The 27,244-nt window shown below is 49.6% G+C and overlaps 1 protein-coding gene across 2 annotated transcripts in view; it reads left to right on the top strand.

Annotated features, from left to right (window-relative positions):
* Positions 1-2,301: 2,301 nt before the first annotated feature.
* The window catches only part of ABCC1 (ATP binding cassette subfamily C member 1), a 138,624-nt gene continuing 113,681 nt past the window's right edge, over positions 2,302-27,244 (top strand). For both annotated transcript variants that reach the window (XM_047087555.1, XM_047087554.1), the window contains exon 1: positions 2,302-2,392. In XM_047087555.1, coding sequence (XP_046943511.1) covers positions 2,345-2,392 — 48 coding nt within the window. In that variant the 5' untranslated portion in view covers positions 2,302-2,344. The remainder of the gene's footprint in view (positions 2,393-27,244) is intronic.

The following is a 27,244-nucleotide window of genomic DNA, read 5'->3' as shown; positions in this document are numbered from 1 at the left end:
CAAAAAACCCAACCCTAAGACTGCGAACTGCATAGGAACAGCAACTTTCTCTCGTTCCTAGCAAGCCCTGGCGTATAATAGATGCTCAATAAGTATTCGTTAGATGTATAAATGTCAAAGCAACCAGCCAAGGAGCATTATCACTTGAAAGAAATTATCCCTTAAAAACTCACCCTGAGGGGAGCCTCGGCCAATAAAAAAATCACAGAAACCAATCCTATCTCCCTAAGTCCTTGGCAGGGGTGGGGGTGGGGGGGTGTCTCACATTCAATCACCATTCCTGTTTTATTTGGTGCAGCTGGGGTGTGTGTGCGTGTGTGTGTGTGTGTGTGTGTGTGTGTGCGTGTGTGTGTGTGTGTGTGTGTGTGTGTGTGTGTGTGTGTGTGTAATGGAAACTATACATCAGGCAAAGGATTAAGGGGGAGAGAAGGAAGGAAAGGCATTGCTGGTGTCACAGTGAAAGCTTAGACACTCAGGCCCCAGTCCCAGCTCCTCTGTCACTAACTACCTGTACATTAAACAGTGCTGAGGCAATATGGCAAAATGGTCAGCGTTACAGATTCCTTCCTTCCCGGTCTGCCTGAGTTCAAAGAGTGGTTTGTAGCCCTACTGCCTCCGTAATCCCTGACAAATCACTCTGCCTCTCTGGGGCTCAGTTTCCTCAACCACAAAATGGGGATCATGATAATAATACTAACTTCATGGGGTTGTTGTGAGCATTTAAGTTAATTCATGTTCATTGCTAAGAACATGCCTTTAGGAAGTCCCATGACTGTGAATGCCTGTTAATTATCACTACAGGTGGTTCCAGACTTAAATGATGGCTTGACTTACAATTTTTTGATTTCACGATGGGGTGAAAGCTATATGCATTCTGTAGAAACTGGACTTGGAATTTTCAATTTGGATCTTGTCCCAGGCTAGCGATATGCCCTATGATACTTTCTCACCATGCAGCAAGCTGTAGCTCCCAGTTGGTCACATAATCAAGAGCAGTTAAAATTGCTTAACAACCATTCTGTTTTTCAGTTTCAGTACAATATTCAACAAATTACGGGACATATTCAACACTTTATTACAAAGTAGGCTTTGTGTTAGATCTGATTTTGCCCAGCTGTAGGCTAATGTATGTGTTCTTAGTACATTTAAGGTGGGCTAGGCTAAGCTGTGATGTTCTGTATCTTAAATATACTAAATGCATTTTCTTTTTTTTTTTTAATGTTTATTTAATTTTGAGAGAGAGAGAGAAAGAGAGAGAGAGTACAAGCAGGGGAGGGCAGAGAGAGGGAGAGAGAGGATCCAAAGCGGGCTCTGCTCTGACAGCAGAGAGCCCAATGTGGGGCTCGAACTCATGAAGCCAAGATCATGACCCGAACATCATGACAAGAGCCAAAGTTGGCCACTTAACGGACTGAACCACCCAGGTGCCCCCTAAATGCATTTTCAACATAGGATATTTTCAACTTAACATGGGTTTGCCCCATGTAACCCCCACCTGAGTTGAGGAAGATATGTCTCCAGGCCTCAGTTTACCTCTAAGAGGATCAAAAACCTGGTTATTTGAGTGCTGCTAAAGATGATGGAGAAAATGGCAAGGTGCTTTCTACCTATGTGGGGGGTGACAACGGTTTGGGATGGAGACTGGAGTCTTCCCGCCATGACCCCTCTGGCGCAGATGGGTCATGGGTTCAGATCCCACTTGTGCCGTTGGCAGCTGTGTGACCTTGGACAAGTCACTTCACCTCTCTGGGCCTCAGTTTCTCCATCTGTGAAGGGTAGACCGATGAGCGTATCCACCTCCTACTGTCTCTGTCCTCTGTATCAGCTCTGGACTCAGCTGGCGGGGCTGACCCGGTGACCCTGGAGAAGTCACTCAACCTCTGGGCTCCTAGTAAGGATCCAATGAGGATACAGCTAAACCGTTTGGCACTGTCCTGGCTGGCGGAGGGCTCAGTACCTGTTTTCTCCTGGCGATACTATTACCGTTGCTGTCGCCGTCGCCACCGCGGGATTGGAAAACGGGTCGCAAGGTCCGGCCGCAGGGGTCCCCGCAGCTCCTGGAGGACACACACCCCCGCCCGGGCCCCCGCCGGGGTGCGCGCCGAGGGGCGCAGCGTAGCCCGCCGGCACCCCGCGGCTGGAGGCGAGCCGGGCGCAGGGGCGGGGCGGGGCGGGGCGGGGCGGGGCGCCGCATCCCCGTGACGCGCCGGCCAACCAGGCGGCGTTGCGGCCCCGGGCCCGCTCCGCCGCCGCCTCCCGCCCTCTTGCCGCCGCCGCCGCCGCCAGCAGCAGCCGCCAGCAGCAGCCGCCAGCAGCCGAGCCCGTCCGCCCGCCCGCCCGCCGCATGGCGCTCCGGGGCTTCTGCAGCGCCGATGGCTCCGACCCCTTCTGGGTACGTGCTCCACGGCCGCCCGGGCCGCGTGGGGCCGCCGGGAGGGGGCGGCCGCCGGCTGGGAGGCCGGCCCGCGAGGGGAAGCGCCGGGCGGGCCGGGCAGGGCCCGCAGCCCCCGCGGTCCCCCGCGGCCCCCCGCGGCCCCCCGCGGCCGCCCGGTGCCGCCTCGTCCGCTCCGCAGCCGGCCCGCGGGTCCCGCGCCCGGCCCCTCGCGGGCGCCGCCGATGGGAGCCGGGCGGAGGGGCGGGGGGACCTTGGCAGCTCAGCTCCCGGGAACGGGGCAGGGGCTGTGCATGTGCCCGGCTCCGGGGCTTTAGGGGAAACGTTAGGGGCCAGAGCTTGGGGGACAGGGCTTCCTGCTTTGCGGTTGCCCCTGCAATTAAAAATAACCTTCCGCGGGAGGGGACGCCAGGGATTGGGGGGTGGGGGGAGGGCGGCGGCACAGGGGGTGGTTTCCCGGCTTAAGTTCTCCCATGTCTTTTGTGGATTGGGGTCCCCCCTTTCACCAAGAACGCCCCATTCCCAAAGGGCTGAGCTGGGAAGAGGCTCGGGCTGGAGGAAGGGATGTTTGCCCCTTCCCCGGTTGTGCTGCATCAACATTACGCTCCTGTGGTTACGTATTTTTGCCGTCTTTTACTTTCTGTCTGCTTAATTACTATAGGGGGGTTTGGGGAAACGGGAAGGATATGGGAAGTTTGGGGAACAGCCAGGAAAGAAGGTAGGGCTGGCCCCCGCTGCCTCACCGGGCCCTTCTGTCAGGTTTGGGGTGCAGGGCCGTCCCACCTCTGTAATGTGAGGCTCCTGTCTGTGGGGATGCACGTGGCTTTTTCCCTGGCAAGTTTTCCTCTGCATGCTCAGTGCTGGCCTGTGGTTTAATCCCCACTGTCTTGGGCTTTAGCTTCCCTCTAATGCGATTTACCTCTTTGTTCCAGGAGGGCACGTCTGTGGCACCCTCTCTTGATTATTGGGAAACACAGTAGGCGAACCTGGACAGGATAGTTTTGTTTTCCCTCTTTTGTCTTGGATTCAGGAGAGAGAAGCAGCCTTGGCTCTTAGGAGCTGGTGATTAGCATCCAAAAATACCTCCTTGTTCTGTTTTGTGGCCCTTCCCTTGCCTGCTGCCTTTGTAGTGTTGAAAAAGTCATCCTTGAGGGCCCCAGGGGAAGGCTTTGTTTGGGGGGGGGTGTCGTTTGGTAGAACAATCAAATACACCTTAGTACGTCTCCCAGATTTCAGGCTGATAGGATGAGAGATTGACTCTAGTGCTGGGAATCTGACAGGTAACTTTTGCATTCGGGGTCTGGGGGACTGGAGGACAGAGCATTTGCAAAGTAGGACTCCGTTTGGAAAACCTGTGGAATCCCTGTTCCCTCTGCCAGGTGTAACAGCCGCAAGATTATTTTTGCAAGGATCCAGAGGGAGATCTGGTCTAGTGTTGCTGTGAATTTTGGAGTGCTTCCTTGTTTATTTTCTTATCTTAGATTACACAGGGGAAAAAAAAAATAGGTTGACTGGGAATCACATTTTGCATCAGGATGGACTTTATTAGTGACAACTGGCAGTTGATGGTTAATGAGGTTTTCCAAAGCAAAGTGTGTTTGGGGGTACTCTATTTAGCTTAAGAAGTTCATCCAGGAAAACCAATTGTGTCTTTTTTTTTTTTTTTCCCTCTTTCTCTTTGGACTTTTTGCTACAGAAATTACCACATGGTTGTTTTGCTTGGGGCAGGCAATGTATGGCCTTGGTTGCCAGACCCTCCCTTTTTCCGAGTCTTTGCCCTTGCAGACTTTCCTCTGTCCCTTCTTCTGGATTCCTGGATGCCCCAGTTTCGGGTGGGGGAGGGAGGGTTTGGAGCTTGGAGGCAGAGTTTCAAAGCTGGCCACTGCAGCGTGAGAACTTCTAGGTAGCTAGAGAAACCAAATGTAACAGAAAGCAGGTAGTTTCTGTGTTTAAAAAAAAAAAATTTTTTTTTAATGTTTCATTTTTGAGAGAGAGAGAGAGAGAGAGAGAGCGAGCGTGCGCGCGCAAGTGAGCAGGGGAGGGGCAGAGAGAGATGGAGACACAGAATTGGAAGAGGCTCCAGGCTCTGAGCTGTCAGCACAGAGCCCAACGTGGAGCCGGAACCCACGAGCTGTGAGACCATGACCTGAGCCGAAGTCGGACGTTTCACCCACGGAGCCACCCAGGCACACTACTTTCTGTGTTTTCTAGGGCGGCACACTCCAGGCTGGGAGAGGGAAGCCACTTTGCTTTTCTGTGCCTCAGTTTCCTCATCTGTAAAATGGGGGCAGGATCCAAAAAAGCCCTAATTCTTAGGGTTGTTTGAAGAGTAAATGAGATCATTTGTATAGGAGGCTCAGCCTGTGCCCCGAATAGAGTCCCTTCTTTCTGAAGGTGAAGTTGTGTATTTCCAGTTGCTTGTCCTTCCTGTGGATTCTCATTTTCTTCAGCTGGGGAGGGGGCAGAGGGATGGGGCTGCTGCCCCGCCCCTTATACCTGGCTTCTCTGTGACCAAGGCCTTGTGTTTAGAAATTAAAGGGACTGGCCCACGTGAGACTCTTATCAGAGCTTTGTTCCTGGGCCACTGCCTGCCTCTGCCCTGTGAACTGAAAAGTCCAGAAGAACCAGAATGTGGAAATGGCCCACAGTGTGGGTTCCAGGGACTTAACCACCTTCACTTAGGCAAATGCTCTGGAGGGAGAGAAGAGGTGCTTCTTTACCCAGATAGGTGCTGGGTTTACCAGCACCAGCTTGTTTTTCCCATTAGTGCTGGTAAGAAGGGCTGTTTTGTGGCTGGTGTTTGTATGGTGGTTGGGAATAGGAGTCTCTCCTTGTGGGTAACTTAAAAAAAAATTTTTTTAATGTTTATTTTTTGAGACACACACACACACACACACACACTTGCAGAGTGCAAGTGGGGGAGGGGCAGAGAGAGAGGGAGAGACAGAATCCTAAGCAGCCTCCCGGCTCCGCACTGTCAGCACAGAGCCCGGTATGGGGCTTGAACCCATGAATTGTGAGATCATGACCTGAGCAGAAGTCAGACACTCAACTGACTGAGCCACCCAGCTGCCCCTCCTTTTGGGTTAATTTTTTTTTTTTTAATTTTTTTTTTTTTCAAAGTTTATTTATTTTTGGGACAGAGAGAGACAGAGCATGAACGGGGGAGGAGCAGAGAGAGGGAGACACAGAATCGGAAACAGGCTCCAGGCTCTGAGCCATCAGCCCAGAGCCTGACGCGGGACTCGAACTCACGGAGCGCGAGATCGTGACCTGGCTGAAGTCGGACGCTTAACCGACTGCGCCACCCAGGCGCCCCTGGGTTAATTTTTAAAAAATATTTATTATGTTGCAGACCCAGAATAGAAAAATCGGAAAAATGTCAAAAAGTCGGAGAAACAAATTAGTAAGCAGTGCGCTGTGGTGCCTCAGAGCGAGTGCCTGCGTCCCCGGGCTTCAAATCCTGGCTCTGCAGTTTTGGCGAGTGATTTCTCTGCGTGCCTCAGTTTCCCCTGGGGGACAATGCAATACTAAGCAAAGACCGGTGGCCCAAGGATCAAATGAGCAAATCCTTGGCAGTTGCGTAGGGTATTGCTGTTGAGTATACAGTTAGCGTCCAGTAATTGTCAGTGGTCCACACCAGCTGGAATTCTCTAGTTAGTTTTTGCTGCTGCACTTGCTGTCGCTGAGAGTGGCTAATAGAAGTAGCAGGCCCGTGTTGCCATTCATGGAGTCCTGCTCATACTTGGCCCCTGAGCTCCCGTTTGCCGTGGAGAACACACGAAATCCCTGACTATGTGAATAAGCAGCCAAGGGCTGGGAGAAAAGGGAATATTTTAGAAGCCGTTAGAAATTTCTCTTGGGGTGAGATCTGGCCTTGGAGTGAGTGTATTTATCTCTTATAGTTCCTCCTGGGTTCACAACAGTCTTTGAGCAGCCAAATTACACCCCTAACCTCCCCCCCCCCAAGTTTTCTGTAGGTTTTCAGACCGATCACTTTGCCTTCCTCTACCTTCCTTTGGATTGTTAGAGCCGAAAGGGACCCTGGATGGTCCTCCCCTCACCCCATCCGTTCCTGCAGGAATTCAAGGCCCAGAATGGCGGCATGATGGGCCTGAGGTAAGAAGGTAAATGGCTCTGGGAGGAGAAAGGAGGAACCTTTGAGGGGACAGGGCAGGGCAAGAGCTGATTCGGGGTTCCCGGGCCTTCCCCCAGCTGGACCGGGTCTGTTTGTGATACTCTTGGAGGTGCGTCACCTTTTGAATGTGGTGGGGGATTCAACTTTTAGGAGTAGGTATCGCCCCGCCCGGGGGGATGTCTTGTGGGTATCTCCAACCTGACATGTCCCAAACGGGACTTCGGACCCTCCCCATCTCGGTTACTGTCAGCCCCGTCCTCGGAGGCCCAGACCCCAAACCCGCAGCATCCTTGACTCCTCGCCTTCCCTCCCTTGCCACGCCTCTGCTGTTGTCGCTTGCTTCAGAATGTTTCCAAATCTGCCAGCTTCTCACAGCCGGCCGCCACCCCCACCTCATTTTGGCCGGAGCCACCGTTGCTCAGCTCACTCCAGGAGTTGAACATTACCCCCTCACCGCTCTCCCTGCTTCGGTCCTTGACCCCCTACAGTCTAGTCTCACCTCGGCAGCTGGCAGGGTCCTGTTCAAGACGCAGGTCAGGTCTTATCCCTCTTGTGCATGAGGGCTCCCCTCATGCTGCAGTGGCTCCCCACCTCCCTCAGGTAGAAGTGAAAAGGTTTAGGCCTACAGGAGTCAGCAGAAGCTGGCCCCATCACCTCTCTGACCTCGTCGCCTACTACTTTCTGTCTCGTTTTGCTCCTGCCACAGTGGTTTCTAGCCTGCCTCAGGGCCTTTGCACTTGTTTCCTTGCCTGGAATGTTCCTTTACCTTCAAATGTTTGGTCACATGTCACCTCAGGCAGCTTTCTCTTAACTCCCTGCCACTTCCTTGTGCCCCCAGTCCTTCTCTGCACTCTGTCCTGTACCCGTCCCCACACCCCCTTGAACTAATCTAATACATCAGATATTTTACTTACTTTGTTTATTTTCTGTAAACTCCCACAAACCGGTCAATTCCACAGGGGCAGGTTTTTGGTTTTTGTGGGTTTTTTTTTTTTTTTTTTTTTTTGCCTGTGTTTATCTCCATGGTTAGAATGGTGCCTGGGATATAGTAGGTGCCCAGTAAATATTTGTGAAAGGAATAAATGACACGAAGACTGGAATGGTTCTTGAGCTGGGTTGCAGCGTCTTCCCAGACATCTCTTAGGACAGAATAGTCACTCACCTGTCTGGATTGGATACCCACGGAGACCAAGCCCTCTAGCTTCCACCAATGATGGCATAGACTCTACCTTGCAAGGGTCAGCACTGAGTCTTGCCCCTCCCTCTTGTCCTAGGACTCAGCGCCTCAAACATAAGTAGGCTCAGTCAGCATTTAAATATGAGTGGGCACCTTGGTGGCTCAGTCGGTTCAGCGTCAAGCTACGATCTAACGGTTCTTGAGTTCGAGCCCTGCATCAGGCTCTCTGCTGTCCGCACAGAGCCTGCGTTGGATCCTCTGTCCCTTGCGTACTCTGCTCCTACCCCATTTGCTCACGTGCACTGGCTCGCTCTCTCGCAAAAGTAAACATTAAAAATAAATAAGAGTGTCTGAGGTACGGGTTTCAAACAGGGGATCAGATCTAGTCCACCACTGTGCTGCTTTGGCCTTATTTTAATTGTGGATTACTTGTAATCGCTACTGTTTACTGATTGAAAGAGTTCACGGAAAAATGTGGATTCCTGACTTCTGACAAATCAGGAGATCTGATAAACGGGAAGGGGGGGAGGGTGCATTTGTACATGGTAGTGGTCACTGGGGGCGGTGGGGAGAGGGCAGGCTGCCCTCCCTGGGACAGACCTCTGCCGGCCCCCCGTTTGCTGCAAGTCCTACTCCTCCTTGAGCCCAGCGTCGGTCCCCGGCTGTTTTTCATTGTGTTTCCTCACCCTGTCTGCTTCCTTCACTGAGAGAACTCACCTGGCACCGGTAGCCTTGAAGCCCAAGCTCTTGGTGAAATGCCCGGGGTCCATATGATTGGTTATTTAATGGTGCAGAGACCCCTGGCTTTATCAAGGTCATGTCTGCTGGCGGGGGGGGGGCGGATAAACTCATTGCCAGTGATGCCCGAGGCATTTGAAACCAGCCTCTTGTGTCGTATGTTGGCTCTAGATTCTCATGGTGGGATAAGGTCTAGCTGTTATTATCATATCTTAATGGTTAGTAAACCTCTAGCCCATCAAAACTTGTCTGAACATTTTGCAAAGAGAAAGCGCTAATAAAAGGATTTGGAAGAATGACAAGGACTCGAACATCCTGAGGCAGGTGTTTCCCCCAGCCTGGCGTGGAAACTGGGACAGCGTCTCCCGATGGCGGTAGCGAACCCACACTTAGCTCTGGAAGGCTGGGGGTTGACAGGGACCCTTTGAGGAAGCCGGTTTGGGGAGGTGGAGGCACAGCACAGTTTCTCAGCCTGGGCACTTTGACATTTGGGGCCAGATAATCCTCTGCCGTGATGGCTCCCCTGTGCATTGCGGGATGTCCAGCGGTCTCCTGGGTGTCTACCTCCCCGTGTTGTGACAGCACCTTCCCCTCCAGACGCTGCCACATGTCCCTTTGGTGGTGAAGTCACACAGCCCTTGGCGTGGAGGATTCTGGAGAATAAATTGGGGGCAAGCCTTGCCCTCGCCCTTGCGTTTTCCCCAGAGATTTTAGGCTGTTGTACGCCTCATGTAATTGGCTTATAGGGGTTGCCTTGGAGAAGCTTAATGAGACGTTAAGACAGTTCACCTCCAATTATGCGACGAAGGAGGTTGCAGCCTTTTCCGTGCCGTTTGCCTGTTTCCACCGAGAGCTCTGCTTTTCGACAGGAATCCCTTCCCTTCTGGTCCTAGTGTGTGTGATGGTGCAGTCCCAGGGCGAAAACACCTCTGTCGAGGTTGGCTTTGAAGCTTTGCTCCCTCTTTTTAAACTGCCTCGGGATAGATGGGCAGTCACCAAGTTGAGGCTCCACTTAAATATCCCTTTAGCTTAACTGTGGGATTCATGTCCGGGGGGAGGTTGCCAAGTCCTGGAAAATGGGTCTAGATGACTGGGGAGGTAGTAATTGAGGTTTTATGGGGCTTTTCCCTTCCTTTGAGAATCTCTGTTTACCTTTTATTGGTTTACCTTTTATTGGCCTCGTAGGTGGCTACTTGATTGGAGACGCCCTCCTCTTTGCAGAGCATTTATGAAAGTTTTCCTGGTATGCAGAGCTTGAGAGTGGTCTTTTAAAACACTGGATTTGATTTCTGGTTTTTTTTTTTTTCTTTCAGTGTTTTATTTGTTTTTGAGATAGAAAGAGAGAAAATGAATGAGTGGGGGAGGGGTAGAGAGAGCGAGGGAGACAAAGAATCCAAAGCAGGCTCCAGGCCCTGAGCTGTCAGCACAGAGCCTGACGTGGGGCTCGAACCCACAAACCGTGAGATCATGACCTGAGCCGAAGTTGGACGCTTAAAGACTGAGCCCCCAGGGTGTCCCAACACTGGATTTCATCTCTTGTTCTTCCTACAACTGTTTCCGATTCGTTCATCGATTTAGCCTTGTTAACTGAACATCTGTGTGTCTGCGGCCCTGTTGTGGGGAGGGCGCTGGAAGTGCAGCCACAAACAAAGGAGATGAGGTGCATATGCTCATGGAGCTTACACTAGGAATGACCACAATAATTCCGGGGCGTGGTAAGTGCCACAAGGACAGAAACCAGAGGACCTGGCATGGCGTGCGAGCTGTGATAGAGGGATACCCAGGGACAGCCTTGCAGAGGAGGTAACATTTGACCTGTGATCTGAACGGCAAAGCTGGCCATGAAAGGACTAGGGGGAGGAAGTATTAGGTAACGAGAACTCCAAGTGCAAAGACCCTGGGGTGCCTGGAGCGGTCAGAGTATTACAGAGTTTAACTCCACAGAACTACAGAGCCCATCTCATAAAACTCTTGGCTGCAGCATTCTGCAAAAAGGCACAAAGCACTAATAAAATGGCTTGGGCTAATAATCAGGGCCTGAAAATTCCAAAGAGGAAGCTTGGCGAGGAAACAGCAATACTTGCAGAGGCATGGGCCTCTGATCCATTTAGGTGGGAACGAGTCTCGGGTTTTTATAGTGAAATTCAATGTATATTTTTATGAGTCTCCTGTTTCCGAAGCACAGTTGAAAACCCTTCAGGGTCAGACCCGAGTTGGGATTCCCCACTCCCAGCTGCCCTTGATTCTCTTCCAAAGGCGTTTCCTGACCAGTTAAGATGACTCTCTTTAAATTGCTAAGAAAGTCTTATTCTTTTTCCTTTATTTTTTTTTTCTTCAGTTTTATTTCTAAGTAATTTCTGCACCCGCCATGGGGCTGGAACTCACAACCCTGAGATCAAGAGTTGCATGCTTTTCCACCTGAGGCAGCTAGGCGCCCCAAGGAAAACTCTTTTAAAACTAGATGTTCAGGGGCGCCTGGGTGGCGCAGTCGGTTAAGCGTCCGACTTCAGCCAGGTCACGATCTCGCGCTCCGTGAGTTCGAGCCCCGCGTCGGGCTCTGGGCTGATGGCTCGGAGCCTGGAGCCTGTTTCCGATTCTGTGTCTCCCTCTCTCTCTGCCCCTCCCCCGTTCATGCTCTGTCTCTCTCTGTCCCAAAAATAAATAAACGTTGAAAAAAAAAAAATTAAAAAAATAAAAAATAAAAAAAAAAAATAAAAAAAAACTAGATGTTCAGTTGATCTGGCTGATAGCGTGAAGATCTTGGGTGGTAACTGTTTTGATTGTGCTGTTATTTTTAAAAATGTGAATAGTCTCTACAGCGGGAAAGCAGATGTTTAGTTCTTCCCCCTCCTTCTTTTCTCAGAGGTGGCCATTGATGATAGAGTTTCTTGGGCATCCTAGAAAAAATGCCAAGCATACGCAAATATGTATGAAAGGGTGAGGGGGTTTGGATATCTTTTGTTCCTCCCTAGGTGGGTTTGTATTCTAAATAATGTTCTGTATTTTGCTCCCTTCACTTAAAAGCCAAAATTGGGGCGCCTGGGTGGCTCAGTCAGTTAAGTGTGACTCCTGATTCCAGCTCAGGTCGTGATCTCACATATGTGAGAGCGAGCCCTGCATGGGGCTCTGCGTTGACCACAAGGACCCTGCGTGGGATTCTCTCTCTCCCTGTCTTTCTCAAAATAAATTAAATAACGATTAAAAAAATAGCAGTGTCAATTTTTTTTTCCACGTTAAGTCCCTGCAGATGGAAAGAAAAAGGAAATAGCACTTCTTTAAAAGCCATACATTTTTCTGGCACATGACTGTGCCCGGTGCTCACCTCCGCCCCACCTTTGTCTCTGTGGGTCTTCGTTCCAGAATTTTGGCATGATAAACAGTCCTGCCTGGAGCATTCCCGGGCACTCATCTTTGCATGCGAGGAGATGTAAATGACTCAGCAGAATAAGTTCCTCCCTGAGGAATGGCGGGGACGAGGGGACCTGTGCTTTGAAAATTTGATAGTTCTGATCGCCTAGTGGCCGCTGTGCACTCATGGACCCACCACCCAGCAGCATTTATTAAGCACCCGTTGTGTTGCTGGCCTGATGAGGCGAGAAAGCAAGCTGGACCTTGACCAGGTTCACGTTGCTTCCCTCCTACAGGAGAGGGTTTTTGTCCAGCTGCGTTAAACCGTACATTCTAAGGAGTTTTGTCTGGAGAGTGCTTGGTTTTGCTCCCCTTAAAGAAATATATATGGTTGAATTTTAAAATTCTTTGCCTTCTCTGTCATTTCAAAAGTGCATTTATGTCGACAGTTGAACGACATGCAAAGTTTGAGAGTCCCATCATGCTGATGCAACTCGATTTAATTTTTCACACGTAAGCTTTCTGGTTTCGTCCGTTGCGTGACTTGTAAGAGCGACACTTTTTGTTACAACGCAGTCATCATAGGGATTTTTATTTTATTGTTTATTTAAAAGATTTTTGCAGGTGGGCTCCATGCCCAACATGGGGCGTAAGCTCACGACCCTGAGATCAAGAGTCACATGTACTACTCAACCACCCAGACGCCCCACTCTGCTTTTTAATTCCACTTAACACGATACATGTCAATACATAGAATTTATATAATACTCTTTACGTATTACATAATATATTTTTTAAATATTATTTTATTTTATTTTTTTTTTTATTTTTTTTAACGTTTATTTATTTTTGAGACAGAGAGAGACAGAGCATGAACGGGGGAGGGCCAGAGAAAGAGGGAGACACAGAATCTGAAACAGGCTCCAGGCTCTGAGCTGTCAGCACAGAGCCCGACGCGGGGCTCGAACTCACGGACTGTGAGATCATGACCTGAGCCGAAGTCAGATGCTTAACCGACTGAGCCACCCAGGCGCCCCATATATTTTTTAAATATTATTTTTGAGAGCATGTGTGCAGGTACAGGATCTGGGGAGGGGCGGGGGGTGGGGAGGAGAGAATCTCAGGCAGGTTCCACGTTGTGTGTGTAGAGCGCGATGTGGGACTTGAACCCACAAACAGATCATGACCCGAGCCCAAGTCAAGAGTCAGACACTTAACTGACTGAGCCACCCAGGCACCCCTAACATAATGATATTTAATATAATATATAATATTCATAATTATTTAATATTCCAACTTGCAGATTTGTTATAATTAACTCAGTCACTTCCCTATTAGTAACCACTGCTTCCATGATTTTCCATTTTTCTTTCCTGTGAACAGTGCTCCAGTAAGCATCCTTGTACATGGGTCGGAATTCTGTAAAATTTTTAATTTTTTTTTTTTAACGTTTATTCATTTTTGAGACAGAGAGAGACAGAGCATGAATGGGGGAAGGTCAGAGAGAGAGGGAGACACAGAATCTGAAGCAGGCTCCAGGCTCTGAGCTGTCAGCCCAGAGCCCGACGCGGGGCTCGAACTCACGGACTGCGAGATCATGACCTGAGCCGAAGTCGGACGCCCAACCGACTGAGCCACCCAGGCGCCCCCTGTAAAAATTTTAAAATAGGTATCAGCTGGTTATTTTCCAGAAAGGAAAATGTAGCAAGTCCATTGCCACTGACGGTGAATGACAATTCCCCTTTCTTTGAATCATCCCAAGCACTGGGCATAAACAAGTTTGTTAGTTTGATGGGTTAAAAAATGCTTTATTGGTGTTTGCATTTCCCTTTAGGTCAGAAGCTGAGCATCCAGCAATATATTTCCCAGTGATAGGCGTGTTCTTTTCCGTGAGTGTGTTTTTCGTCTTTTTCCTGTTGATTTGCAGGAGCTCTTGATATATTGGGAGTTTGCCCCTTAGTCAGGTGAGCCACAGGTATTTTCCCACAGGCCACTGTTTGTTTACTGGTGGGTTACCATCTGATTCTCGTCCAGGTTTGTGTGCAGTTTCCAAGGTCGCATGTGGCCAGTGGGTATTATTTTCAGTCTTATGTTTTTCATTTACTGTTGTCAGGATTTTCCCACGGTCCTGTGTAACTTTTTAAATTATACAACGTGGAAGCAGTTGTTCCTTGTATTGGTGAACTATAATTTATGTAATTACTACCTGTGGTTTGACATTTAGATTGCTGTCTCTTTTTTTTTTCTTTTAAAGAAAACATTGTAACAGTGTCACGTGGATTGTGCCTGTTGACTTTTAGAACATATTCTCAGGGGTGGAGTGAGTATCTTAGAACATTTGAAAAGATTTCACTCTAGCTAGAGACTTTTTTTTAAATGTTTATTTCTTTATTTATTTTGAGAGAGAAAGAGAGAAAGTACGTACAAGCAGGGGAGGGGCAGAGACAGAGGGAGAGAGAATCTCAAGCAGGCTCTGCGACTGTCAGCACGGAGCCTGGTGTGGGACTCAGTGTCACAAACTGTGAGATCATGACCTGAGCTGAGATGAAGAGACGCTTAACTGACTGAGCCACCCAGGTGCCCCTAGAGCCTTGTTTTTTAAAAGGGGTTGAGTTAATTTGCCATTCTAGCAGGGTCTAACGATCCCCATTATTGTTTTTATTACTATGGGCAGATGATAGGTACGTATAAGTGACAGTGTCTTCTCCGGTCCCTCCAGTCAACCTGATAGACTGGAGGCCAGTGGCCCAGGCGGAATTTGGAGCTGCCGATGCTGGGAAGGTGACTAAGCAATTTGGTTGGTAATCAACTAAATAAATAACTAAATAACTTGGTTAGATTATCTAGGAGCCCTTTGATAAGTCATCTTCCTCAGGATCATTAAGTTACTAAGTCAAGGTCAAGGAAAAGAGACACATGGTAGATGATCAGACTCCGCGAGGACTGCTTTTGTATTGTCATGGGGCTCTCTCTCGGCTTTTACTTTTGTGCCATGGAGATCCCTGGGGTCTGGGTGGGCCATGGGCCGCTCACCTCCAGTGCACTTGCATACTTGGTGGGGGAGGGGTTGGAGAAAGGGCTCAGCCCTGAGTCAGAGCCTCTTTCTTTTCAAAGGGGGTACTGGGCGGGGAGGGACGAGCATTGGCGGCTGAAGGCACGGGGCTGCCTCGGACAAGAAAGTGCAGTTCCAGAGAAAGCGAGGGAAGAACATGGGTGGGGTCAGGAGGCCACATTCAGGAGCCTGAGTTTGAAAATCCGTCCTGCCACTGCCCAGCATGTGACCCTGAGCCAGTTCCTTAACTTCTGGGAGCCTCAGTTTCCTCAGCTGTAAAGTGGGGATCGCGATCACGTTGCCTATCTGACACAGTTGTGAGGAGGAGGTGCCGTGTACAGAGCGCTTAGCAGAGGGCGAGCAGACGCCAGCCGTGGTTATGGAGGAGGCGGCTGGACGGTAGGGGACAGCGGTAGAGCGTGGAGGGCATGGGGGGGGGGATTTCGGGTGTGGTGATTCTCTTCTGGTGGATCATCTTCTTGTGGCCTCCGGCCCCACACAGGCCTTGGCAGAGTTGGAACAGAGCCCAGCCTGACCCCAGGGATTCAGACACCTGCCCCCAGCGTCTGAGACAATTCAAGTGAATTGGCCCAGTTGTTACAGGGTGTCTGGGGGGCGGGGTGGGTTCCCAGGTCTGGGAGAGGCGTGCCGAGGTGTCGCGTATCAGCTAATGTGTGGGGAAATTCATTTTTCCCGTGGTTTTCTCTATAGGTTAGGAATCAGAAGATGTGCTTGAGTATTTAAATCACTGATGAACAAGGGAAGGCAGGTTGAGATGACTTTGAGTGCAGCTGACATTCACATACTTGGACAGTTCTAGGTTTTTTGCAAACATGGCAGTGATTGGATTATTTAAAGGGACTTTTTCTTTTCCTCTCGTCTTGGTCTGATATTATAAGAGATACAGTATAAAATGAAACAGTTCAGAGACGAGTACAGTCAAAAGAAAATCTTCCATAACTGCACTCTCTGGAGATAATCTCATATTGGTAGATTGGTGTTTTAACTTTCAAATCATTCTGTTTTCTCCACGGATGCTAAACATATATGGTATCTTTTGAACACAAGGAAGTGGGGGGGCATCTGGGTGGCTCAGTTGATCAAGCATCCAACTTCAGCTCAAGTCATGATCTCATGGTTCTTGGATTCCAGCCCTGCTTTGGGGTCTGTGCTGACAGCTGGAAGCCTGGAGCCTGCTTCGGATTCTCTCCCTCTCTCTCTCTGCCCCTCTCCTGCTCGTGCTCTGTCTCTCTCTCTCTCTCTCTCTCTCTCTCTCTCTCTCTCTCAAAATAAATAAAATTAAAAAATAAAAAAGGATGATCTGTAAAAACACATTCTTTATTTTTTGTTTTCACTCACTAGTACATCTTGGATGTGACCCATTTTTAATGAGCATATTTTACTTGATGAAATGCCATCCTGAACCTAATTAAGTAATTTGCCAGTAATTGTTGCCTCTTGAGGCAGTTGGTCCTGGCGTTGTTTTTTAGCCTCTCTACCGGGAGCTCCTAGGGAAAATGCAAAGCCAGCCTTGAGTGGGTGGGTGTTGGAGGGGCACGTCTTGGACCCTCTTAGGTACCCCGTGCAGGAGACGGAACCTCTGAAGTTCAGTACTTTTGGGGCTGGACTCTCACCCCTGGCCTGGCCCCATTGAGTCGACGGTCTCTGAGGATTTCCTGGATGTCCTTGCCCTGGGCTTGGCCACTTCTTGGTACAAGGTGGATGGGGAAAGCGAGCATTTGGTTTTTCAGTCTTTTAGTGGGAGAAGGGAGTTGGGAGAGGCTAGCCCACCAGTAGCGTCTGCCCTGTGCTTAATGACTTCTCTCCTTTAAAGTAATTCATTTTTTTTTTTCATTTTTTAATTTTTGGGACAGAGAGAGACAGAGCATGAACGGGGGAGGGGCAGAGAGAGAGGGAGACACAGAATCGGAAACAGGCTCCAGGCTCTGAGCCATCAGCCCAGAGCCCGACGCGGGGCTCGAACTCCCGGACCGCGAGATCGTGACCTGGCTGAAGTCGGACGCTTAACCGACTGCGCCACCCAGGCGCCCCTCATTTTTTTTTTAAGCCAAATAAATTCATCCTGAATTCAGGCTGCCTATTATTTGATTATACATGTGAAGTCACAGGGTGGCCATGGTCGCATATTTACCAAATGGCTCTTAACTAGGTCATTACTCACAGGAAAGAGTAGGGTGTTCTGCAAACTGCCTACACCCGCAGTTCTTGCCGCCTGGTGATTTTACCCCATGAGGGACATTTGTCAACATCTGGAAACATTTTTGGTTGTTCTAACTGGAGGGAGGGCATCTGGCATCTAGTGGGTGGACACTGCTGATGTTATACGATGTACAGGGAAGGCCCTCCTCTCCTTATAACAAAGAACGATCGGGGCCCAGATGTCACTAGTGCTGAGGTTGAGAAGCCCTCGCCTTGGCTCAGTCCACATGCTGCCAGCTTTTGGGTAAAGCAGCGGTTTGCTAGTCCGCTAACTCTGTGCAGTTCTTCTTCTGGGTGACTGGGGACTGTGACAGTTTCTGGTTGTAGCCTGCTAGTGATTTTCAGGTCTCTGCCCACACCTAATGTCGGATCTCCAATAAAAATAGCTGTGCTGTAGTTTACCTGTGGATGTGAATTCAGGATACTATTGCCTAACACCCCCTTACAGAAATTGGGGAGAAGGGGGTGCCCGGGTGGCTCAGTCACTTGAGCATCCGACTTCGGCTCAGGTCATGATCCCGCGGTCTGTGAGTTCGGGCCCCACGTCAGGCTCTGTGCTGACAGCTCGGAGCCTGGAACCTGCTTCGGATTCTGTGTCTCCTTCTCTGAGCAGGGGAGGCCCTGCTCATGCTCTGTCTCTGTCTCTGTCTCTTTCTCTCTCTCAAAAGTAAATAATAAAAAATAAAAAGAAACGGGAGAAGGGAGCCTGTGGACCCTGAGGTGCTTGAAATTCATAACCGTTTCGCCAGGCAAATCCTACTCGAGTGCCGTGTTTCGGGAAGAATACTCTGCTTGCAAGAGGATTTCTCTTATGGGGCCTGTTGGTGACCATGCCCCATTGGAAAGGGCTGTGGTTTGTCAGATTGGTTTTACTGCCTCCCCTCTGCCTGGGTTTGGCACAGACAGCCTGGCCTGGGGAAGGAACTGTGGAGACAGGCAGGCAGCTGGCAGGTGGGCATGGTCAGATCAGCGGTTGGCAGCTTTGCCCCAGCTGGCCCGGCCAGGTAGCTCGACAATTACGCCCCCTCCGTGAGAGTTAATGGCGTTGTTATGGAGCAGTAGTGAGATGGTGGGGCCGGGCTGACTGCCGGCTCTCCCTTAGGGTGCGCTTGGCCAAGCAGTAAGGGCGTTTTTCATTTTTCCTTCTCCTCCTTCTTCTTCTTTTTCTTCTTTTTAATATTTATTTCTTTTTGAGAGACAGAGTCAGACAGAGCATGAGTGACATGGAGGACATAGAATCCAAAGCAGGGTCTAGCCTCTGAGCTGTCAGCACAGAGCCCGACACGGGGCTTGAACTCAGGGATCGTGAGATCGTGACCCAAGACGAAGTTGGACACTAAACAGACTGAGGCACCTAGGCACCCCCATTTTTCCTTCTTGATTTCTCGAAACTTAGGGAGAAGCCTCTTGCCATCCCTAAAGATGAGTTAGATTAGAAAAGGGTCCAGGCTGCACCACATGTCATCAAATCCGAAAGATAGGCAGCGGTGACGAGGATCCCCATTTCAGAGATGCCTTGCTGTGAAGACACAGCCGGCAGAGGTTGAAGGGGGCACCCTGCGTGAGAAACGGGTATCACAGTAAAGTGTGAAGAAATCTGGGTTTTACTTTATTATTTAAAAAAACAATTTTTTTTATGTTTTATTTTTGGGAGAGTGTAAACGGGGGAGGAGTTGAGATGGGGGACAGAAGATCCTAAGCGGGCTCTGCACTGACAGCAGTGAGCCCCATGTAAGGCTCGAGCTCATGGACCACGAGATCATGAGCTGAGCCAAAGTTGGACGCTCGAGCGACTGAGCCACCCAGGCGCCCCTGAAACCTGGGTTTTAGAATCGATGCATTATGATAACTTCCAGTACCTCCCTCCCTTCTTCCCTCTTGTGTGTATTAATCCTTCTATTGCCGTAGGTCTGATGCCCGGGAATATGTATGTGGTCAATGAAACACGCAGCCTCCCTGTCTCACGGAGGCCACGGATGTGAAGATGTCTAGAGGGAGAGAATAGTGCAGGTTGCCCGTGTGGCTTCCGCTTAGACCCTGGTTCTGCTGCTTGCTTTGTGACCTTGGACAGGTCGCTTCACCTCTCTGTGCTTCCGTTTTCTCATGCACAAGATGGGGATAATAGCTGTGCCTACCTCATAGCACTGTAAAATTCAAACAATTGAAGTAGGACGAATGTGCTCCTCCCGTTCCTAAGTGGGTGTTATTGTTACTATTGCTGATCCGTTGTCATTGTTACTGTGGCCATCTTCATCATCACACAGCAGTCCCTGCTCTGGTCCAAAGGGAAATCCGGAGGATCTGGGAGGACCCAGAGATGGAAGACGTACCGGATGGTGATGTGATTCTAGGTTGCCCCCCCCCCCAAGTTAGCCACTGTTAACTTCTGGTTCTCTGGGTAACATGGCCTTCTTGGCTCAGGTCAGGAGACCTTTATACTTTGTGCCTCAGTTGCTGCATCTGTAACACGGAGAACAGTAATGGTACTGGTGTCTTCATAGGTTTGTTTGAGGGATTAGACAAACTGAGATGTGCCCAGTGCCCTAGGCTGTGCCTGCACTGTGTAAGGATGTGCTCTGATGGTATGTAAACCTCTCTGGCAAAAATGATACCCCCACCCCCTTCCCCCTTTCCTTGATTGGAACCCTCCCCTAACCCCTGATCCCGCTCTTAGGCATTGCGTCTGCCTTAGTTCTTGGGCAGAGAGCATGAAGCCCAGGGTGCCAGGGCTAACCCCTCTTTACTGATGGCCTCTCCAGGCCTGGGGCTGGCCCCTCGCTTTGGATCATGACAACTGGGTCATTTTCCGCAGGATCCTCTGGCCCCCTTTGCTCAGGTCTCGCGTGCCTGGGAGCTTCCTGGTTTTGGCTGTGAACGGGCCAGCATGTACAGATTGCACCTTTTCTTGCTCTTGGAGTTACTTCCTTTGGACCCGTGCCCATAGCGGGGATTATTGGGTCACAGCAGGCCACGGAGTCTCTGGGTTTTCCTCACATGTTTCTGGGTTGCTCTTCAGATAGATTGATTCACCCCTTCTTTCGTTTGTTGAACAAGCATTTGATGAGTGCCTACTCTGTGCAGGTGAATTAGGACGAGGTCCTGCTTTGGGGAGATGACAGGTAGGAGGGAAAAAGACCCTGAGAACTTACGGATGGGAAAACACAGGCCAAGAGAAGTGAAGTCACTCAGCTAGCGGATGGCAGAACCAGATTCATACCCGGAATCTGGCTGGCAACCTCTGCCTCGTGCTACAGGAACATAAAGACGGGGGTGCTGGAGGAAATGCACGTTGCGGTTGTAGTGAGTTATGGCGGAGATGGGCACTTTCGATGGGTGAGACCTCTGTCCACCAGTTGGCAGCTGAGGCAGCCCTGACCGGACCTGGAATATTCCAGGCCTGGGACAGAGCCGGTACGGAAAAGCTGGGCGAGCTGGGGGAGCGGTGAGAGGCCTTCGCAGCCAGAGCGGCAGAGGCTGGGGCCGCGCGTCACGGGCTCAAGTGGAGGCCAGCCCCAGGCGCTCTTCAGAATGCTTTCCATTTAATCCTCAAAAAGCCCTGTCAGGTCTGATAGACTGATTATCGTCCAGATGGGGCACCTGAGGCCCACAGAGGTTATGTGCCTTGCTTAAGGTCACACAGCTCAGAGGTAACAGAGCCAGGATGGACCCATGGCCCTTTGGCCCAGAGTCTAGGCTCCGAGGCGTGGCACCGTCCTGCGCTGTGATGGGAGTGTCCCTAGTGGCCTGTTTTAAAATAGCTATTGTGGATGCTTCCAGGTCAGCGGTAGGGTAGGAGTGGGGCGGGTTGCGTCTTTTCCAACAGGCTGTGCCAGGTGACCCCGGCTGATCCTGTAGCAGGACAGGATAACAGTCCCTTGGGGGGGCTTTGGCATTCTGGCATTCTGAGCTGCTGTTGTCACTCGATGATGGTGATGCGGCAGGAATAATGTAGAAATGGCAGCAGCAAACTCAGCCCCCACAGCGACCCCCTCCCCTAACATTGAGGATTGATAATCTGGTGAGAGGTGGGCGCCCAAAAGTCAGAGAGGTGGATTGACTTCCTCACGGGCACACAGCCAGGAAGTGGTGTTGTAGGTCTCGAGCCCGGGGCTCTGCACCAGAGCCCGTGCTCGTGACCCCCGTGTCGTGGTCCTCCTTCAACACTGCCTGCTCCCTGGGGCCCATCTCCACCGTGACACTGTCTGCCACAGACCAGGAGCACGTAGCTTGGATTTGTGTGTGGAGTTGAGGGACCTTGGGATTGGCGGGTGGGCCAGCTCACGTACTCTGGGGCAGGGGGGCCGGGGCCGGAGTGGCTCCAGGGAAGTTTTGGGGGATGACGGCGGCTTCGCCAGTTTCCTGTTTGGGGGCTGCACTTGAGACTTGGGCTCTCGGTTTCACGGTTTCACAATGTCTGGGAGCTTTTGCAACACGTGGGTGACGCGGCACTTTCTTGGTGGGAATCCCGAACGGAGCTTTGGTTTTTCCTTTGCGTCCCTCGCTCAGTCCTTGGCCTGTCCTCTGAGCCCTTTCGGTTGCCCAGTCCCCTCCTGGCACTTTGTTCTATTAGTTGATGGGCATGCCCACCCGAAGCTTGTCCAGTGACTCTCTTGGATGCTGCTCTGTGCCCCCCTGAAACACCGGCGCCCCGTCTCCACAATGGCCTGTTTCTTGGCATGTTTGCCCCTTTAGGTTTTACCTCCTTCAGGAAACCCGCTCTGAGCTCCCAAGGGGAAACAACAGTGACACTAATTTCCACTAATAGACTGGTCACCAGGTGCCCGTTTATTGTCCCCATGCTTGACTTCTCAAGGAGGCAGCACATGCGGCCATGAGCCCGCCTGCCTGTGTTGACATCTGCTACTTTCACCTGCAGGCTGTGCTACCTTGGGCAAGTTGCTTTGCCTCTCTGTGCCTCAGTTGCTTTCTCTACAAAATGGGAGCGAGAGTACCCATTTGGGGATGAAAGTGAAATCAGGCCATGTGTAGATTTAATGTTCACAATGACTCTCAGAGGCAGGTGTGGTCCCTGCTGTGAGCATGAGGAAGCTGAGTTTTCTTCCTCTTTGCTTTGTGAATTAACCCCTCTGTCTGCTCCGGAGGTCTCGTGTCATTTATGTGCACCTCTTCAATGGCACTCAGTGCTTTTAAAATCTTTTGTCACAGCTATTTATGTACCCACCCTACTTCCTGGATAAGATCCTAAGCTACTTGAGGGCAGGATACAAAGGTGGGTGTTGTGGTTCAACTCCTGTTATGAAGCAGGGCTCAGTATGTGTTGAATGAATGGTCAGGCAGGTGGATGGTCTTTGGAGTCAGTAGGTATTGGTGGCGGGGGTGGGGCCCTCTGGAAACACTGTTAAGACAATGGGTCTCCACTGGAGTGATTGTGCCCCCCTCCCCAAAGCGGATACTGACACTTTCTAGAGAGTTTTTGTTGTCATGGTTTGCGGGGGGAGGATGCTCCTGGCATCTGGGGAGTCGAGGCCAGGGATGCGGCTGGACCTCCCGCCATGCACCGGACAGCCTCACAGCAGAGTTAGCCGGCTCCGGAGGTGAGCTGTGCCAAGGGTGAGAAATCTCAGGTTAAGGGCACATGTAATCTAGTTAGAAGCAGCATAGCAGTGGGAAGTCACATTGCATTCAAATATATATATTTTTAACAAATGCAAACGAGTCCCATCTAGATGACGTGTCTTCTTAGTGAGGTGATGAAGTCGGGTCTATGTGTCCTTAGTAGTTTCTGAGGGGGGGTGTTAGGTTCTAAAGACACCGTATGAAGTGAGAAATGACATAGTTAAAATGACCCTGGGTCTTCCTCACATATATATTTTTTTTTCTTTTTTTTTTTTTAACAGCTTTATTGAGATACGGTTCACATACCATATGATTCATGCATTTAAAGCACACAATTTCGTGGCTTCTAGGACAGCCACAGAGGTGTGCATCCATCATCACGGTTGATTTTTGGAACATTATTTATCTTTGTGTCCTTCAGACCCAGCCCCGTATGTGCCTGCTGTGATGGCTGGCCGCGTCCTGTGTACGGTTTTTAAAAAAAATTCTGCGTTTGTTTCGAGAGAGAGTGTGTGTGAGCGGGAGAGGGGCAGAGAGAGAGGGAAAGGGAGAATCCCAAGCAGGCTCCGCGTCGAGCACAGAGCCTGACGCAGGGCTCCATCCACGAACCTTGAGATCATGACCTGAGCGGAAATCAAGAGTCAGACACTTAACCTACTGAGCCGCCCGGGCGTCCCCTCTTAACTTTCACTTTGCTGAGACTCACTCTGGGGTCTGGTTCATAGACTCCTTGGGTGCTTCTGAGCACCTGCCATGTGTCTGGGCCTGGGGCAGGTCGGGCATGAAAAGTCCAGGGCTGCTACCTGGGCATTCACTGTCCCCACAGACCTGACAGCCTAAGGGGAGGGCAGATCTGGCAAAGTAATGTTTGGAGTAAGTAGCATCAGATCCTAGGAAATTGCCGACCTTTGGTGTTTTTTGACCTCCCTCCTGGGTTGGCAAACTTTTTCTGGAAAGAGCCAGGTGGTAAAGAGGTTAGGCTTTGTGGGCCAAGGCAAAATCAAATGACTACTCTTAGCAGCAGGCAACCCATCTGGTTTTGTTTTTGGTTTTTTTTAATAAAAATTAAAAAAAAATTATTTTTTATTTTTTTAATTTTTTTTTAAATTTATTTTTGAGACAGAGAGAGACAGAGCATGAGCAGGGGAGGGGCAGAGAGGGAGGGAGACAGAATCCGAAGCAGGCTCCAGGCTCTGAGCTGTCAGCACAGAGCCCGACATGGGGCTTGAACCCACAAACCGTGAGATCATGACCTGAGCTGAAGTCGGACGCTTAACCGACTGAGCCACCCAGGTGCCCTAGCAACCCATCTGTTTTACGTTTCATATTTAAAAATGTGAAATCCTTTCCTAGTTTGGGGATGAAGCCGGCAGAGGGTCAGATGTGGTACACGGGCTGTAGTTTGCCAACTCTTGACCTGTGCAAACGGCAATTTGTATGTTTTTTTCGTAGTTACGTGTATTACATGTAATGTATACTATATTGCATACTCCATAACACATATCACATACGGTGTTAAGATGGTAAGTAGAACATCAAATAAATAATATCCGAAAGAAATATTTAGTGACCGTAGGGTGGGTGCTCTACGGGAAATGTACAGAGTTCCATTAGGAAGTTAAGATGTGATTGACAGGGCATGGGCAGGAAGGACGGAGGGCTGCTTCTCCTGAGGCCTGAAGGCTGCCTCTGAGTTGAAGCCAGGGCAGCGAGGGGAGAAGAGCTCCAGGCCAGGGGAACAGACCGTGCAAAGGTCCTGAGGCATAGGGTGGCCATAGGCATAGTGAGGAGCTTCAGGCAGAGTGTGTCAGGATCTGGTTACGGTTTGAAGCTATCCCTTTGACTGTGGGGTGAAGGGTGGCCCTGAGGGGAGACCAGCAACCAGTTAGGAGCCTAGGTAAATAAATACTTGCCAGGTGTGGAATGAATTGAACAAATCCCCTATCTTCTATTGTTTGGACCAGCACCATACGATAGAAAAAGAATGCAGGCCATGTATGGAGTTTTGTCTGGTTGCCACATTACAAAAAAATAATAAAAAACAGGTGAAATGATTTTAAGTATATATTTTATTTAACTCCATATATGCAACATGTTGGAATTTCAACATGTAACTAATGAGGTATTTTGCATTTTGTTTGTCCTGAGTCTTTTTTTTTTTTTTAATATTTATTTTGAGAGGTGCGGGGTGGGGGGTGGGACAGAGAGAGAGAGAGAGAGAGAGGGAGAGGAGGTAGAGAGAATCCCAAGCAGGTTTTATGCCGTGAGTGCAGAGCCCAATGTGGGGCTCGATCTTATGAACTGTGAGATCATGACCTGAGCTGAAACCAAGAGTCAGACGCTTAACCTGAGCCACCCATGTGCTCCCACACTAAGTGTTTTAGTTTTATAGCACATCCCAGTTTGGTCCAGCCTCATTTCAAGTGCTCAGTAGCCCCGTGAGGCTGGTAGTTAGTGTATTGGACGCTGCGGTTTCTGTTACTTTGTTAAAAATCAGACATTAGATAATATTTGTAGAGCTATAAACCACCAGGAATGCACACTCCTGCATTTAAGTGATTCCCACCCACCCCCAGCTTTATTGAGGTATCGATGTGTAACATATGTAAAGCTCAGGTGTATAGGACAGGATGGTTTGTTAAACGCGTGTGTTGTAAAGTGATTATGCAGTTAGGTTACTTAGCACCTCCATTCCCTCCCATTATTACCTTGACCTCCACCTATAATTCCTGAGATCTGCTCTCCTGACCGCTTTCAAGTATACAACACAGTATTTGCTAACTGTGATCACCATGCTGTACGTTAGGTTCCTGGAGCTAATTCGTCATCTTATAACTGGAAGTTTGTGCCCTTTGACCCACATTTCCCCTTTCCCCTACCCCCTAGTCCTTTTCATTTCTATTTTTTAAAGCTTATTTTTATTTTATGTTTTTGGTAATCTCGACACCCGACGGAGGCTCAAACTCATGACCCCCAAGATTAAGAGTCACGCGCTCCACCGACTGAGCCAGCCAGGAGCCCTCAGTTCAGTTTTTTTAGATTCCGCACGTAAAATGAGAACATACAGTATTTGTTGTTCTCTGCTTCATTTCACTTGGCATAATGCCTTCGAGGTCCATCCATGTTGTCGCACATGGCAAGATTTCCTTTTTTTTTTTTTTTTTTTTGAGTTAGTGGTTTTCTTTTCTTTCTTCCTTTTTTAAAAAAATATAACTTATTGTCAAGTTGGCTATATAAAAAAATTTATATTTTTTTATATAATTTATTGTCAAGAGTATACAGTGTGCTCTTGGTGTCGGGGGTAGATTCCCGTGATTCATCGCTTAACATACAACACCAGGGCTCATGCCAACAAGTGCCCTCCTCAGTGCCCATCACCCCTTTTCCCCTCTTCCCCATCCCCCCACCCCCATCAACCCTCCGTTTGTTCTCTGTATTTAAGAGTCTCTTATGGTTTGCCTCCCTCCCTCTCTGAATTCCCTTCTTTTTTAATGTCTGGATGACATTTCCATTACATAGGTATACACCACCTTCCTTTATCCCTTCATCCGCCAGTGAGCTTTGAGGTTGTTTCCATGTCTTGGCTGTTGTGAGTGATGCTCTAGTGAATGTGACACGCCCATCTCTCTCGAGGATCGGAATTGCATTTACGTTGGATTTACTTTGTGATGTTGTACAGATTGAATTCCCATGGGGATGACCAGGTCAACATTTGTCATCATTTTTTTAATTCTCGTTGTGTAGCTGCAGGTTGTCATACTTAAGCCGGTGTAATTTGTGTTCTGCCCGTGAGGCTCAGTAGCAATTAAGCGAAGCCGTTGGCCTCCGGGTCAGGCCTTCTGTATTTTCTTCACTTGAGAGTAACTTCTAAGGGGAGCCCTTGCCTCATTGTTTGGGAGAGCAAAAGACCAGCAACCCGAGAGGTGGGCATTAGGGGCCTGAGTAAATATGCTGTGTCCCGCCCATTCAGCGGAGGGGTGGGGATGCTTCCAGAGGAAAGTAAAAGGTGAGGACAAGGCCAGCTTCCAAGATTCAGATTTTTTTTTTTTTTGTAATGAAAACATCAAGATACACTTGTCATATTTGGTATGATACTTCTTAGGTACAAAAAAGGACAAATAAGAATGTATATTTGTAGGGTGCCTCGGTGGCTCATCCAACCAAGCATCCAACTCTTGGTTTCGGGTCAGGTCATGAGCTCATGGTTTGTGGGTTTGAGCCCTACGTCGGGCTCTGTGCTGACAGCACGGAGCCTGCTTGGGATTCTCTCTCTCTCTGCCCCTCCCCTGCTCGCTCGCTCTCTCCCAAAATAAATAATAATAAAAAAAAGAACATGTTGTATTTGCTTGTACTTGCCTGAAGAATTTCAGGAGGGTACACAGGAACTCACACGTGTGGTTGGATTTGTATACGGGGAGGGGTGTATGGGGCTGTGAAGACGGGACGGGATGGGGCTTGTGGGGGAGATGGAAGCAAGAGTAACTTTTTGCCGTTTGACACGCATGCACACACATATTTAAATTTGAGTCACATACTACGTGTTTTTTAAAAAAAATTTTAATGTTTATTTTGGAGAGAGGAGAGAGAGAGAGAGAGACAGAG

This window comes from Lynx rufus, unplaced genomic scaffold (genome assembly GCF_022079265.1).
Source record: "Lynx rufus isolate CCGP_SWC_20201006 ecotype Redwood Valley unplaced genomic scaffold, mLynRuf1.p SCAF_23, whole genome shotgun sequence".
Lineage (NCBI taxonomy): Eukaryota > Metazoa > Chordata > Mammalia > Carnivora > Felidae > Lynx > Lynx rufus.
The sequence above is the reverse complement of the archived record's forward strand: the minus strand, read 5'-3'. Positions and strand labels throughout refer to the sequence as shown.